The sequence below is a fragment of the Monodelphis domestica genome, chromosome 1 (genome assembly GCF_027887165.1).
Source record: "Monodelphis domestica isolate mMonDom1 chromosome 1, mMonDom1.pri, whole genome shotgun sequence".
Taxonomy (NCBI): domain Eukaryota; kingdom Metazoa; phylum Chordata; class Mammalia; order Didelphimorphia; family Didelphidae; genus Monodelphis; species Monodelphis domestica.
In genome coordinates, this window is record NC_077227.1 from 679,530,645 (window position 1) to 679,544,639 (window position 13,995).

The 13,995-nt window shown below is 36.5% G+C and overlaps 1 protein-coding gene across 1 annotated transcript; it reads left to right on the plus strand.

Annotated features, from left to right (window-relative positions):
* Positions 1-6,000: 6,000 nt before the first annotated feature.
* On the plus strand, positions 6,001-6,936 carry LOC103095199 (olfactory receptor 2F1-like). Its single transcript, XM_007477419.3, has one exon. The coding sequence runs from the start codon at positions 6,001-6,003 to the stop codon at positions 6,934-6,936; it is 936 nt and encodes a 311-aa protein (XP_007477481.3).
* Positions 6,937-13,995: the final 7,059 nt, after the last annotated feature.

Below are 13,995 nucleotides of genomic sequence, written 5' to 3' on the forward strand. Positions count from 1 at the left end.
ATGTTTTGTATATTGAGATGCCTAATTTATTTGGTGGTTTTTAAATTCAGAGTTTCAAAAAATAATCTTTTTTAAAGGAAATGGAGTTCATTGTTACTCTTTTGAAATTTTAATATTCTTTCATGTTGTGATTTGACAAGCATTGACAAACTTAAAAATTTTGATATACAAAGAACAGAAAAAGAAAATTTTAAATAAAACAGTTCTAGTATGTACCATTTGTTTAAATATGTCTATATTAATTTCAACACTTTAGAAACCAGCAGGGCTGGTTTAAATACTTTAAATACTGATAGAATTCTTTTAAAATGAAGATTTGAAAGGACTCTCCAGAGAGGAAGAACAGAAGTCTAAGAAAAGATAAAAGATGGGAATGAGATTGGTAATGTATGAGAAAGACAATGAGATCAACTTTTAGAATTCAGACTGGGCATGAGAGACAACAAACCCTAGAGGTCCAATAACAGAAAGGGGAAAAAGAAGCAACATACAAGGGAATAATCTGTATGTACACATTCAAATTCCCTGTGGGGAAATAATTAGTAATGGGAAGACTTGAAGGCAGTTAGCCAGGTTTGATATCTGGAGATAAAGATTCAGGTTAGTCCAAAAGGAATAGGTATTACATGACCCTAGTCTGGGAGGGGGAATTGAATGACCCCAAGGATTGTAGGAAGCAGAGGTTTCTGAATACATCCCTAAACCTAGGAAATCCAATGATGTGTTATGAAGTTCCCAGAAGACAGAAGCCCTTACACAGTACTCTTTCTTTACTTGGGACATAGGGCTCGGGAGGATAAGAACAATAGAGAGAGCTGGGAAAATTACTCCCTTCTTGCTCATGAGGAGTTACAGGGTTCAGATCCCATAAGCTCCCAAACTGAGTAAATGTTGTTGCTCTCCCTTCTGTCTCTGTACTCAATATGTGCATAATGCCTGGCTAGCTATCACAAGCTGTGGAGATTCCTACAAACAGTTCATATGAGTTAGAATGGTACAGAGGATAAGATGCTGGACTTGGAGCCAGAAAGAACTGAGTTCAAACCCTACCTCAAATACTTAGTTTTGGTACCCCAGACAAATCATGTTGCCTTGCTGGGATTCAGCTTTTCATCTGTAAGATGAGGAAACTGAATTTATTGACATCTAATGTCCTTTCTATATCTAAACTCATGATCTTATGACCTACTATTTTTTCTACAAACTATTCCCAGGACAGGTGAGGAGAGAGTTAATGTTGCTGATGCTTAAATTGTGTTGTCCAACATTCCACTCTGCTGGATCTGCTTCCTTTCCCTGAAGCCTCAGCTTTTTATATGGAATAAGAGCACATGCTCTGTCTGGTGAAAGAAACAATGTACAGCTAGGCAAAGGAATGAATCCCCTTCCCCTCTTTGATTTCAAAATCTTCTGATTCAGTCATTGCTGTCCAAACAAGGCGAGGACCATCATGTTGACATTACTTCTGTGTCAGATCCAGGAATAAGAGGTATGAAGGAACTATTTTCAGAAATGGAAATAAAGATTTACAGTGGCAGCAGATGGCAATTTCACTCATTCACCATTCTTCCTCAGTGTGTGTCCTCTGATCTGCAAGGTACAGATCATTATTATTATTGTTTTGTGGATACAAGCACAACTAGCACAATTAGAAATGTTCTGAAAGTATAAATTGCAATTTTTAAGAGGAAAATCCTTTTAAAATGCCTGGGGAGAGGATTTGGTTTTGGAAGGAACCCTATGAAGTATCTGTATAAAAAAGTATAATGTAATAAGTGAATATACAAAATTGAGTATGTACATAAAGTAAATGTACGAAGTATATATATAAATGTATAAAGGATCCAAATAATCTAATTTATTCTAATTTGCATGTATTTACTAGATGTGGTAATGTTAAATTTTAATTTAGTAAGTTAAAATATTAGCAAAATAATTTCATGTAATTACTAGATTTAGACAATCTCAGAAGCAGAAATGACTTAATCTATCCTGGTAACTCATCCCACTTAGAATTCCTCCAACTGTATCACTTTCAGGTGGTTATAATTATCATAAAAATTACAACTATTATTTATACAATGTTTTAAATTTCATGAAGTGATTTATATTTGGTTTCTTATTTAGGTCCTGCAACAACCCAGGGAAATAGGAACTAAAATTTTATCTCTATTTTATTGGAGGAGAAGGTTTTAAGGTTTAGAGTTCAAATAAATTGCCTATGGTCACAGAGCTAGTAACTGTCAGGACTAAATTCTAATCCCATGTTTTCCTAATTCTAAGGACAGCACTCTCTTTTGTTCTTCTCAGTCAAGATTACTTGGGTTCAGTCATTCCAGTCATATCCAATTCTTTGTGTCCCTCTTTGGCATTTTCTTGGAAAAGATACTGAGGTGGTTTACCATTTCCTTCTACAATTCATTTTATAGCTGAGGAATTGAGGCAAACAGAATTAAGTGATTTACCCAGGGTCACACAGTATCAGAAACCAGATTTGAACTCATGATGGTAAGTCTTCCCGGTTCTAAGCTCAGTGTTCTATCTACTGTGACAACTAGCTGCCTAAATACTTGGATTACCTTGGGTCAAACATGTAACAGTTCTCTACTTTATTAGCTCATGGGGTTGGTGTGAGACTCAAATGGAATAAATTGTAAAAACTGTACATCTTTAAGTACTCTCAAATGGCAGTTTTTACTATTATTTTATCATTTCTGTCATTATTTTCCTATACTACCTCTCATCTAGTCTCTGTACATTTTCAAATCCAGGAAACATAGAAAGGGAAAGGAGGAAGGATGGGAAATTAGCCTGGATAGGTAGGTTGGAGACACATTGTGAAAGGCTTTCAACACTAAAACTTTCAACACTATCTTGGAGGCAATAGGGAGTCACAAAAAATTAATGATGTAGTTAGGTTTGTTCTTTAAGAATATACGTTTGATAGCTAGGTGGAGAATTGATTAGAGACAGAAGATCCAGGAGGCAGGAAGACCAATAATCTGCTATAGACTTTGAAAGAGTTAATTATGACTTCAGCTAGAGTAGTAGCCACATGTGTGGAAATTTATAGACAAACTAGAATAAAGGAGGTACTGGTTCCATTGTACTCTGCCCCGGTCACAACATAATTAGGGCACTGTGTCCAATTCTGGGAATCATATGTTAAGAATGACATTTGTAAAATGGAGTATATCTAAGAGATAGGGTCATTAACATATTAAGGGGATAGAAGATCAGGTTGTTTATGAATTAATTGAAGACACTAAGGGGGAAAAAAGATGTGGGAGTAATGATAGTTGTTTTTAAGTATTTGTAGAGCTGCCATGTTGAAGAATTCAAATTTTTCTCCTTGGATCTAGAGGGTCAAACTAGGAGAAATCTACAAAGTTGTATACAGGAACATATTTTTGCTTGATATAAGAAAAAATCTTTTTAAAAAGTAGAGCTGTTCATGAGTGAAATGAGCTGCTCCAGCAAATTATGGATTACTCTTAATTGCAGATCTTTAAATGCAGCCTAGATCTCAGACAGGGGATTTCTCTAAAGTTATTTCTGACTGGGATTCTACGGAACTCTCTGAAGCTGTTTGTGGTGCCTAAGACAATCCTAGCACTCCCCACCCCACTCTGAATTTTATACAGTGAATAATACAATAAATGAAGTACTTCATGAAGGACCTTCAGAATCTGAGTTTTATCATCTGTATATAAAAAAGAGGTTGGATTTAAGTGTCTCTAATGTTCTTTCCAATTGTAAATTTTTATGAGTCTCCATCTGAATGAACATGAAAGCACATGAAAATTCATCACTTTTGCCCCTTAGAGGCTCACAGTTCTTAACAGAAAAGCGTTCACAGTAACATAAACTGTGTATGTGAGTGTTAGAACTGACACTTGTGTGTGCTAATGATGTAGGACTCATTTGAGGTATTCAAAGTCTATTGCCATGAAAACCTGATTTTTACTCATAAGAAAAATTCAATTAGTCCTATGGGAGATAGAATTCTCATATTTGATCTATCTATTCCAAGTCCCTGACCTCCATGTTGTTGAAATGCTCTTTCTGCTTTAGTATGTAGGATTGATTCAATCTCCCATTTATATGCCAGCTATTGACCAAGACTCAAACAGCCAAATGTGATCCTGTCTCTTCCATTGTAGAGATAAACAAATGGAATCTTCTGATTAGAAACACTCCGGGTGGGGCTGGGAGTACATCAGAAAGGATATGAAAGATTTCAGAAACAAGACTAGTAACTAGGAGGTGAATTTTCTTGTGATGGGAAAGAGTATGGCAGAGAATAAGTATTTCTTTGGTGCCTACTATATGCCAGGCACTGTGCTAAGTACTTTACAAATCCTCTTATTTCATCTTCACAACAGTCATGGAAACTAAGTGCTATTGTTATCTCCATTTTACAGATGAGGAAACTGGGACAAATAGAGGTTAAGTGGCTTGCCTAGTGCCACTCAGCTAGTTGGCGTCAGAGGCTGGATTTTAATTCGGGTCTTCTTGGCTTTAAGCTAAACACTTTTTACACTGCTCTCACTGGCTCCTTGGAGGGATAATGAGGACATGTAACATAAATAACATTTTCATCTCCATAGAAAATATAGTTTGACACCGATGTATATTTTATATATTATTTTTTTACAATCTGAATAGCTTATTACTAGAATATTATAGTTTTCCTTTTATCCTTTTTCCTTGCTCTGCAATAATTCTATTTGCCAACTTATAGATACCTTTAAACATTGACCTTTGCACATTAAACATTGATTAATGATTAAACATTGTTTCATGCTGATATCCCCAAAGTACCCCATATGCTCTCAGCATGTACTAATCCATCCTTTTGGCTTCAAATCAATAGGCTACAAGGGCAATCCTTATATTTTTCTAGAGAGTAATGGGGAAAAAAATATGGCAGTGTTTGCTCTTAACAGCACTACTGACATGTCTTCACTCCTAACCACAAATCACTTGAAACTACCCATCCATTCAATGCATTTGATTTTAAATAAGTCTTGTCCAGGTCAGTGCAATTCTATTCCCATTTTTCCGTGGCATAATTCATTTAAGCATGGTTGTCTTTTGTAGCCATGAATAGTCTTGGGGAACTGGAAAGTCTATTCACAGAAGGGTTTTCCACAAGCATAGGGTAAAGACTTTTGTATCAAGGCTATTTGGATGTAGAAAGGAGTATTAGGAAAAAGACTAGGTTGTTGAGACTCCTTTCCTTTCTCTTTTTTCCCAATACCCCAACCTTCAACTATTGATCCTGTATTCAGTAAAGTAAGGGTCTAATTCATCTCCTAAGCATGTGGAGAAGAAATACATTTAGGAGACAGGACTTGAGGAGAGAGGCAAAAAGTCTGCCACAAACTTTCTGAGCCAGTTTCTTCCTATATGACGTTAAGATAATAATATTTTCCTATCTACTTCATATGTGGTTAAATTGAGGATTATATTATATGCAATGACTTCGACAGGCCGGCTAAACCTTGTGAGAGTAGCCATCGGGTCGTCAACCTCTGGTGAACCAAGGCTTTGCTCACCCAGCATGTGAAGACTGCTTTGGCTGAACAGATGGAAGAAACCAACAAGAAGGTTCAACGGCTGAGATGGCAACGCAGAAAAGCACTGTGGAGTGCTTAGGGCGTGTTGGAGCACAAAGGACAACACGGCCATCCAATGCAACTGAGGAGTTCTCCAGGTGTAACGATTTTTCGTGACAATGGACCCAGGCTTCCAACACCGAGAGAGTGGGACTGTCTCTGTGCATCGACTTGTCCACTTAAATCTCCTTCACCCATAAGTGTCTTTGTGCACACTCATCTATACACCATAGATGAAAACACACAAAGACAATCGTCATCCTCGGTTACCGAGAGACTACTACTATTATACGATGAATGTAAAGTTATTTATAAGTGTGATGTCCTACACAAAAGTGATCTAACCCTTCCACATTTTCTTTGTAGACCCATATCTAAGATGGAAAGCAGCAACCTCACTTCAGTAACTGAGTTCATCCTCCTTGGTCTTTCTAGCAGACCTGAGCTCCAGGTGTACCTCTTCTTCCTCTTCCTCATGGTCTACCTGATGATCTTGCTAGCAAACCTGCTCATTGTCTTGTTGATATTAGTGGATTCATGCCTTCACACCCCCATGTATTTCTTCCTCATCAATCTGTCCATTCTAGAAGTCTCTTACACATCCTGTGTGATTCCACAGATGCTGGGACACTTCTTGGCAGAAAGAAGGTCTCTCTCTTTCTCCCGTTGTGCCATACAGTTCTATATGTTCCTCTTTTTTGGCATTGCAGAGTGCTATATCCTCTCAGTGATGGCCTATGATCGTTATGTAGCCATCCGGGATCCCTTAAGGTACACAGTCATAATGAGTTGGAAAGTCTGTGGAGGGCTGGCTGCTGGCTGCTGGGTGGGTGGCTTTATAGCATCTACAGTGGACACAGCTGCCACATTCCAGCTTTTGTTCTGCAGGGAAAATGTTATCAATCATTTCATGTGTGAAATGCCTGCTCTGCTACACCTCTCCTGTACAGATACTTCCCATGTAGAGATGGTTATGAATATCCTCTGTATCTTTACCCTTTTATGTCCTGTTACATTCATCACCTTCTCATATATCCACATAATTCATGTTGTCCTACACATTCGATCTGCCCAGGGACGCAGAAAAGCCTTTTCCACTTGTTCTTCCCACCTTCTGGTTGTCATGGTATTATATGGTACTGTACTATCACTCTATATTAGACCCCGATCACTCTCTTCCCCAAAGTATGATAAAATCATTGCTATATTTTATGTGGCCTTCACACCTATATTTAACCCTCTCATCTACAGTCTGAGGAATAACGAGGTAAAAATGGCCCTAAGAAAGCTCTTGGGGAAAATCAGAAATACATAAAAGCATATTATACCTCTACTGTCTCCTTTCTCCCCCTCTCTCTTTCCTGGGCTACCTCTGTGCCATGCAGATGGCCAGGAGCACCTCCATTGCCAGAACTGCATCATATTCTACTTTCTCCTTATCTACTTCTGGTATATCAAGAACCATCTTAGGAAGGATGGGAGGCATGAAATGGCTCACCCATGGGGTGCTCTTCCCTTTCCTTCTCCTTCACCCATTCCCTTAGCCCATGGCTACTTAGAACTAATCTGGGATGGCTAGAGATGGGAAGACTTGCCATCTCTGGGGGCTTTCTTGCCCTGAACTTTTTCCTAACCCCATTTCCTAACTGGGGCTATCTAGAATTCATCTGGTCTACATGACTGTTCAAAAGGTTGGATGAGAGATGGGAGTATATTTCCTAGCTATGTGAACCTAGGCAAGTCACTTAATTCTAATTGCCTAGCCCTCACTACTCTTCTGCCTTGGAATTGATAGTTGTATCAATTCTAAGACAGAAGGTAAGGATTAAAAAAATATAATTCAAGAATATTGATCAGAACTTCTCAACAGTGTAAATGAAATCAAATGTCAATTATAAAAATCCACAGATGTCCTCCAGAATAAAAATGGTAAACTTCAAGACATATATAGTGGTTAAATTTAACAGATTCAATGACCAACAGCAAGTTCTTCAAATGATGAGAAGAAAGGTAATAAGTAGGGAAAAAAAGAAATTCAAACAACCCAAGACTAGTCTATACCCATGAGAAACTTCAAGAGGAATGGGATTGTGAAGATAAAAGAGTTTAAGATACAACCCAAAATGACATACTCTGCAAATCCTGAATCTAACCATGAATGAAAATTACAGATATTAATAAAAATGTAGTTATTAATTTAAAAAAAATCATCCAATGCATTCCTAAAAGGAAATCCAGACATGAACAAATTATTTGATTTTCAAATGTCTCAGACCATAGATTTAAAGAAAAGGAAAAAATACAACAGTCAAGGACATGAACACCCAAATAACAATAGAGACCATTAAGAGATTTCTTTCTAAGAACATTTAGAATCTGAAAGCAGATCAAAAAATCCAATTTTTCACTTGTTTATTTGGGTTTTTGTTCTGAGGCTTTGGTTTTATATGATTATTATCTTACAAAAATGAACAATATGGAAATATATTTCCCTCAATACATGTGTAACCAAAAAATTAATAAAGTTTCTAATGACAAATCTAAAAAAAAAGAGAGAGGGAGATTTCTTTCTAAAAGTATATAAGAAGACCAGGGAGTATACAGAGATCAAATAGAAGTGATGGTAAAGAAATAGCCTTGAAACATGAAATATTACTCATCTCTCCTTGCCTATATCTGAATAAATTGGGCGGGGGAACAAAATTTAAAAATGGGAGTGTACATAAAAGAGAAGAAAAGGTGATGGGGGAAATATGTGGTATGTCCTAATTATGTCAAAGACTCATAATGGAAAGAAAATTGCTCCTGTAATATCTCAGAAAGAAGAGAACCCACAGAAGAATGGGAAAAGAGGCCAAAAAGGGTACTGAAATAAAGCAGGAAAATCTTGTTTCAATGGTGAGAGGGAAGCACCATCAATGAAAGCTCCCATGGGAGTAGAAATGCAAAAGAAGAGCATGTGATATCACTTACCACATGTATATATGGGTATGTGATTTGGTGTTTAGGTTTTAAAAGATTTTTCTATAGCAAAAATAAATAATATGCCTGAATTTACAAGGTAATAACATAGAAACTGTTTAGAATGGGGTACTCTAAAATAACTAAAAAGTTTTAATTCCATGAAGAATACAGAAGCTGAAGAAAAAATAACTATAAGGGCCATAATTCAAAGAATAACCATCTATAATACATGGAAGAGAAGATGATGTAATAAATAAAATTAGAGGGGGAAATCCTTCTTAGATAAAGACACAAGAATGAAATTTTTAAAACTAACAAATTAAGTCAAAGTGGAAGAAAGAGATTTAACTTGATAACTAAGCTGATGAAAAATTAGAGCTAAAAGACATGTGGCATCTTCTAAATAGAAATGCTAAAAATAGATAGATAGATACATACATACATACATGCATACATACATAAATACATACATACATACATACATAGTTAGATAGATAAATAGACAGATCTCAGCACTTCATGGAACTTTTACAAAAATTGATCATACATTGCTTCTGAAGAAAGACCAAATGAGTTGATCCAACTCTAAGTGCCAGAGATTAGTAGAGAGTACACTGTGGACTCTATTCATCAGGCCAATATTTTTTGACCTGGATCTCGAATGATGGCTACTGTTGAATAAACAGACAGAATTGAGAAAGATCCCTACCCCAAACAGGAAGAAGAAGAATAAAGATGACAGTAGGCTTAGTATATTTTCAAAACAATGAGATTAACTTGTCTGGAGCAAAAATAAGTTAGAATAGGTATGGGTGAACAGGTATGGAGATCTCAAGACACAGAGAAGTAAAAGAAGTAATATAACAACTGAATAATTAAGGAGTAAACTAAATACATGTTCAAATTCCTTAGAGGGTTTTGGTTTTTGACCCATTCTGCTATCTGTTTCTATTCAATGGGAGAATTCATTCCATTTACATTAAACATAATTATAGTTGTTTTTTTCCTTCCTTTTTGTTTTATTCTTCCACATGTTTAATTTTCTTCTGACCACTAACTCCCTATTCCCCAACCCTTCTAATTGTCCCTTCCTTATTCCCCACACTACTTAGTTGTAAGTCATCCTATTCTTCTAAGATTCTTTCCCTTTTCTCATTCTCTGCCTTCCTGATGTTCTTAATATATTCAGCCTTCTAAAAGTCCCTCCCTTATTTCTCATTTTACCCTGCTATTTATCAATATAGATGATGTCTATTATACCCTCCCTTATCTTATTCTCTTCCCCTCTTTTTTCTTAATTTATATGCTCTTCAAAAAGTCCCTTTCCTAATGTTTATCCCTCACTCTCCTATCTCCTCAAAAGTTTTAAAAACCCTTCTATGTGTATTATTCCCTCCCAGAATTTGAATCTTAATGTTCTTCATTTGCAAAGTAGCTATCTATGATTGGGTTCTTTCTCTTTTGCTTACTCATTTTTAATTTTTTTTATTTTAGTAGATAGTTTATTAATTAATTTTATGTTAATGTCAGGCTTTTCTCCCTCTGTGCATGGGATAATGTTTCAGGGTTCAGTTTTGTTGTTGTTGCTGCAGTTATTTCTTGGATTGTCTAAAGGTCTTTGACTTCTCTTTCCCTCTAATTTCTATATTACAGGTTCCCTGGTAATGGTATAATTTTCAATGATCTTATTTCCTGTGGTCTCTCAAGAAGGATATTACCCCTCTGTTCTGGAGCTGTAATAAGGAACTCTGTCCTCCCAGAGTCCCTTCAAATGTACTCACTATTATGTACTTGCTCCTCCTTTTCTCCAGCCACAGCTTGATATCTAGTCAGCACATGTAGGTCCTACAATCTTTTCTCAGTCAGCCACCCAATCCCCACATAGTTAGTTGAAGGTTCTGAAGCTGAGGCAGTAGCCCACACAACTGCAAGTGTCTCCAGGCCCTGTAGTTTGCTTAGTCAGTTGCCTTACTACCATCTAGAGTCCTCTAGCTTCTTCCCAAGTTGTCCTACATTGGGCAATTGTTTCTCCCCAACTATTAACTATTTTGTCTCTAAAAGTATGATTGTTGAACATCAGATGATGAAATGGAGGAACAACTGGGTAAGGAGATGAATCCCCTTTTTTTAATGTTTGCACAGCTTCCCCATTGTTTAAGTTATTACTGTTCAAGTAAGACTAGGGAGACTAGCAATGTAAGAGTTACTACTCTATCAAATCCAGAAATTAGAGATCAGGGCTTATCACCCCTTAAGAGTGTTATTGGGGAGTGTAGGGTCAGCAAATTACAAAAGAACTCATTCACTACTTTTCCTCACTACCAGACTCTATCCCTGTAATCAATCAATGAATCAATGAATATTTATAAAGCACTTACTATGTATCTATCACTGAGCTAATTATTGGGGATATAAAAGGCACAAAAGACAATTCCTGCCCTCAAGGAGCTTACAATCTAATAGAGAAAACAACATACAAACAAATATATACAAAGCAAGCTATGCACTGGATTAATAGGGAATAGTGGGATGAAGGCATTAGAATTAAGAAGGGCTAGAGAAGGCTTCCTATAGAAGGAAGAAGTTTAGTAAAATATACATTATTCTTTTATTGTGGATATAAGCAGGTCTTATACAACTTGAGTTATTTCTCAATTTCAAATGGTACTTTTTTTCTTTTCAAATTGTTTGCTATTTTAAGTTTCTGGGGGCAATCATTTCGTGAAGGAACCTTGTGATGAATCTTTGTATAATGTAAAAAGAAATTCAGGTGATTATGCCTAATTCATAGTTTTCATAGTTTCTGGATTATAAGAGACTTGAATGATCCATCCCATTCATGAACTCCCTCTACAATATGCCTTATGGGTAATTATAATAACAATTTCAACTCTTTAGTCATTTTCAGGTGTATCTGACTCTCTGAGTTATGATAATAATTGCTGACATCTGAAAAGCAGTTTATATATTTTTATATACATTTATAGAATTTCATTTAATAACACTGTAAGTTAGGCATTGCAAATATTATTAGCACAATTTTACAGTTAAGGAAATTAAGGCTTAAGGAAGTGAGTGGGCAACTACTTGGCACAGTGCATAGAACATTGGGTCTGGCATCAGGAAGATCTGAATTCAAATCTGGCTTCTGACACTCACAGCTTTGTGACCATAAACAAATCATGTAACCTCTGTTTGCTGAAATTTCCTCTTCTCTAAAATGTTAATAATAGCATCTACCTCCCAGGATTATTATAAGGATAAAAAGCTATTTGAAAAGCACATTGTGAGTCTTAAGACACTACATAAATGTTAGTTAATATTATTATCCAGGTTCCTCATATCTTCATTAGCTGTGAAGCCATGAATCAAATAGTCAATCAACCAACCTTTATTAAGCACCTACTATATGTTAAGCTCTAGGGAATACAAGAAAGGTAAAACATATCATCTGTCTTTAAGGAGCTTACAATTTAATGGGAGAGACAATATGCAAATAACTATGTAAATGATAAATAGGAAATGATAATAGTAGAATGGATAAAATCAAAAGGGATTGGGAGAAACTTCCTGTAAAGGGTAGGATTTTAGTTAGGACTTGAAAGAAGTTAGGTAAGCCAAGAGGCACAAATGAGGAGAAAGTATTTCATGCATGAGGAACAGATAGTGAAAATGCCTGGAGTTGGGAAATGGAATGTCTTGTTTGAGAAACAAGTCAAACTGGATTTCAGAGTATACATATGTGAGGTGTTATAAGGTGTGAGACTGGAAAGGTTGTTGGGAGGAGGAGACATTATTCAGGCTTTGATTTTCAAAAAGGATTTTTTATTTTATCCTGAAAGTGATAGGATTTTTATTTGGAGATGATTGTTAAATTCATGATAAAAAAAGAAAAAAAGGAAACCAACATACCCTCACTGCTTTACATGGAGAATCAAATGAGACTGTAATGTAAAGCACTTTGTAACCACAAAGCTCCATGATCCCCCAGTAGTTTTATAAACAAAATAGAGATGAGCAACCATACCTCAGTGATTGAGTTCATCCTCATTGGCTTCTCCAGACATTTCTTCCTCTCTTTTCCCGTGATCTTGCTGGGGATCCTGCTCATTGTATTGCTAATATTGAGAGACCCATTCCTCCACATGCCCTGTACACTTCTTTCTTACTAATTTATCCATTCTAGAAGTCTATTATACATCCTATATGTTTTCACAGATCCTGGTACACTTCTTGGCAGAGAAAAAGTCTATCTTCTATTCCTGCTATATCTACACATTCCTGACCTTTGGCATTGCAGAGTGCTATATCCTCTCAGTGATGGCCTCTGACCACTATGTTGCCATTCAAGACCCCTTAAGGTACTCAGTCAGGATGAACTGGGGGTGTTCATGAGGCTGGTGACTGGGTCCTGGATAAGTGGCTTTGGGGAATCTATATGGCATCCATGGTGGCAACAGTAGCTACATTCCATCATCAGTCATTTTTTGTGTGAAATATCTGTCCTGGTCCACTTCTCCTGTGCAAACACATCCAAGGTAGAGATTATCTCACAGATTTTTTGTGTTTTAATGCTTTTGTTCCTTGTCATGTTTATCACTTTCTCCAATGTCCATGTCATCAACATTGTCCTTTGGATTCACTCTGTCCAGGGACACAGAAAAACCTTCTCCACTTGGTCTAAGATCTTATGTCTTAGATGTCACCATGTTCTTTACGACTGTAATGTCTCTACATGAGGCCCAAGTCCCTATACTCCCCAGAAAAGCACAAGATTGTCATTATGTTTTATGTTGCCTTCCCACCTAACTTGAATCTTCTCATCTCTAGCCTGAGGAATAAGGTGAAAATGGCATTGAGGAAACTCCTAGGGAAAACTGGAGACACATAAAACCACATTCCCCTTCCTAGACCATGTGTCGGAAACAAGAGCTGCCACCCCAAGCCTTCCATCTCCATTTTCTCTCTCAAGAATTTATGGGCCATTCAACATTATACATTATATATAATATATAGTTATATATATGTATATATATAGTAATATATAATTACTTGTGCCTGCTGCCCTGTGACTTCATTCAGAACCTTTGATTTCAACTTGTAACGGGTGTAGACTGAAATGCCCTTCCTTGATCACCATTCCCAACCACCTCACATTTTTCTATATCAGTCTTGTGCTTTTAGTTTCCCCATCCCATTCTCCAATGGCCTTCCACTGTGTACCCTGAAATCCTGTGCTATCTTTAATGAATTGTTCTTTATATTATGACTTATGTCTTCCCTCCAGAAATTAGTTTCCTGTATTTGGTGACTATTGATGTGTCCATATATTTTTCTTCAGTTGAATGTAAGCTCCTTGAGAGAAAGAATTCCATTTTCACCTTTCTATCCTGAGACCTGGATCATAGTA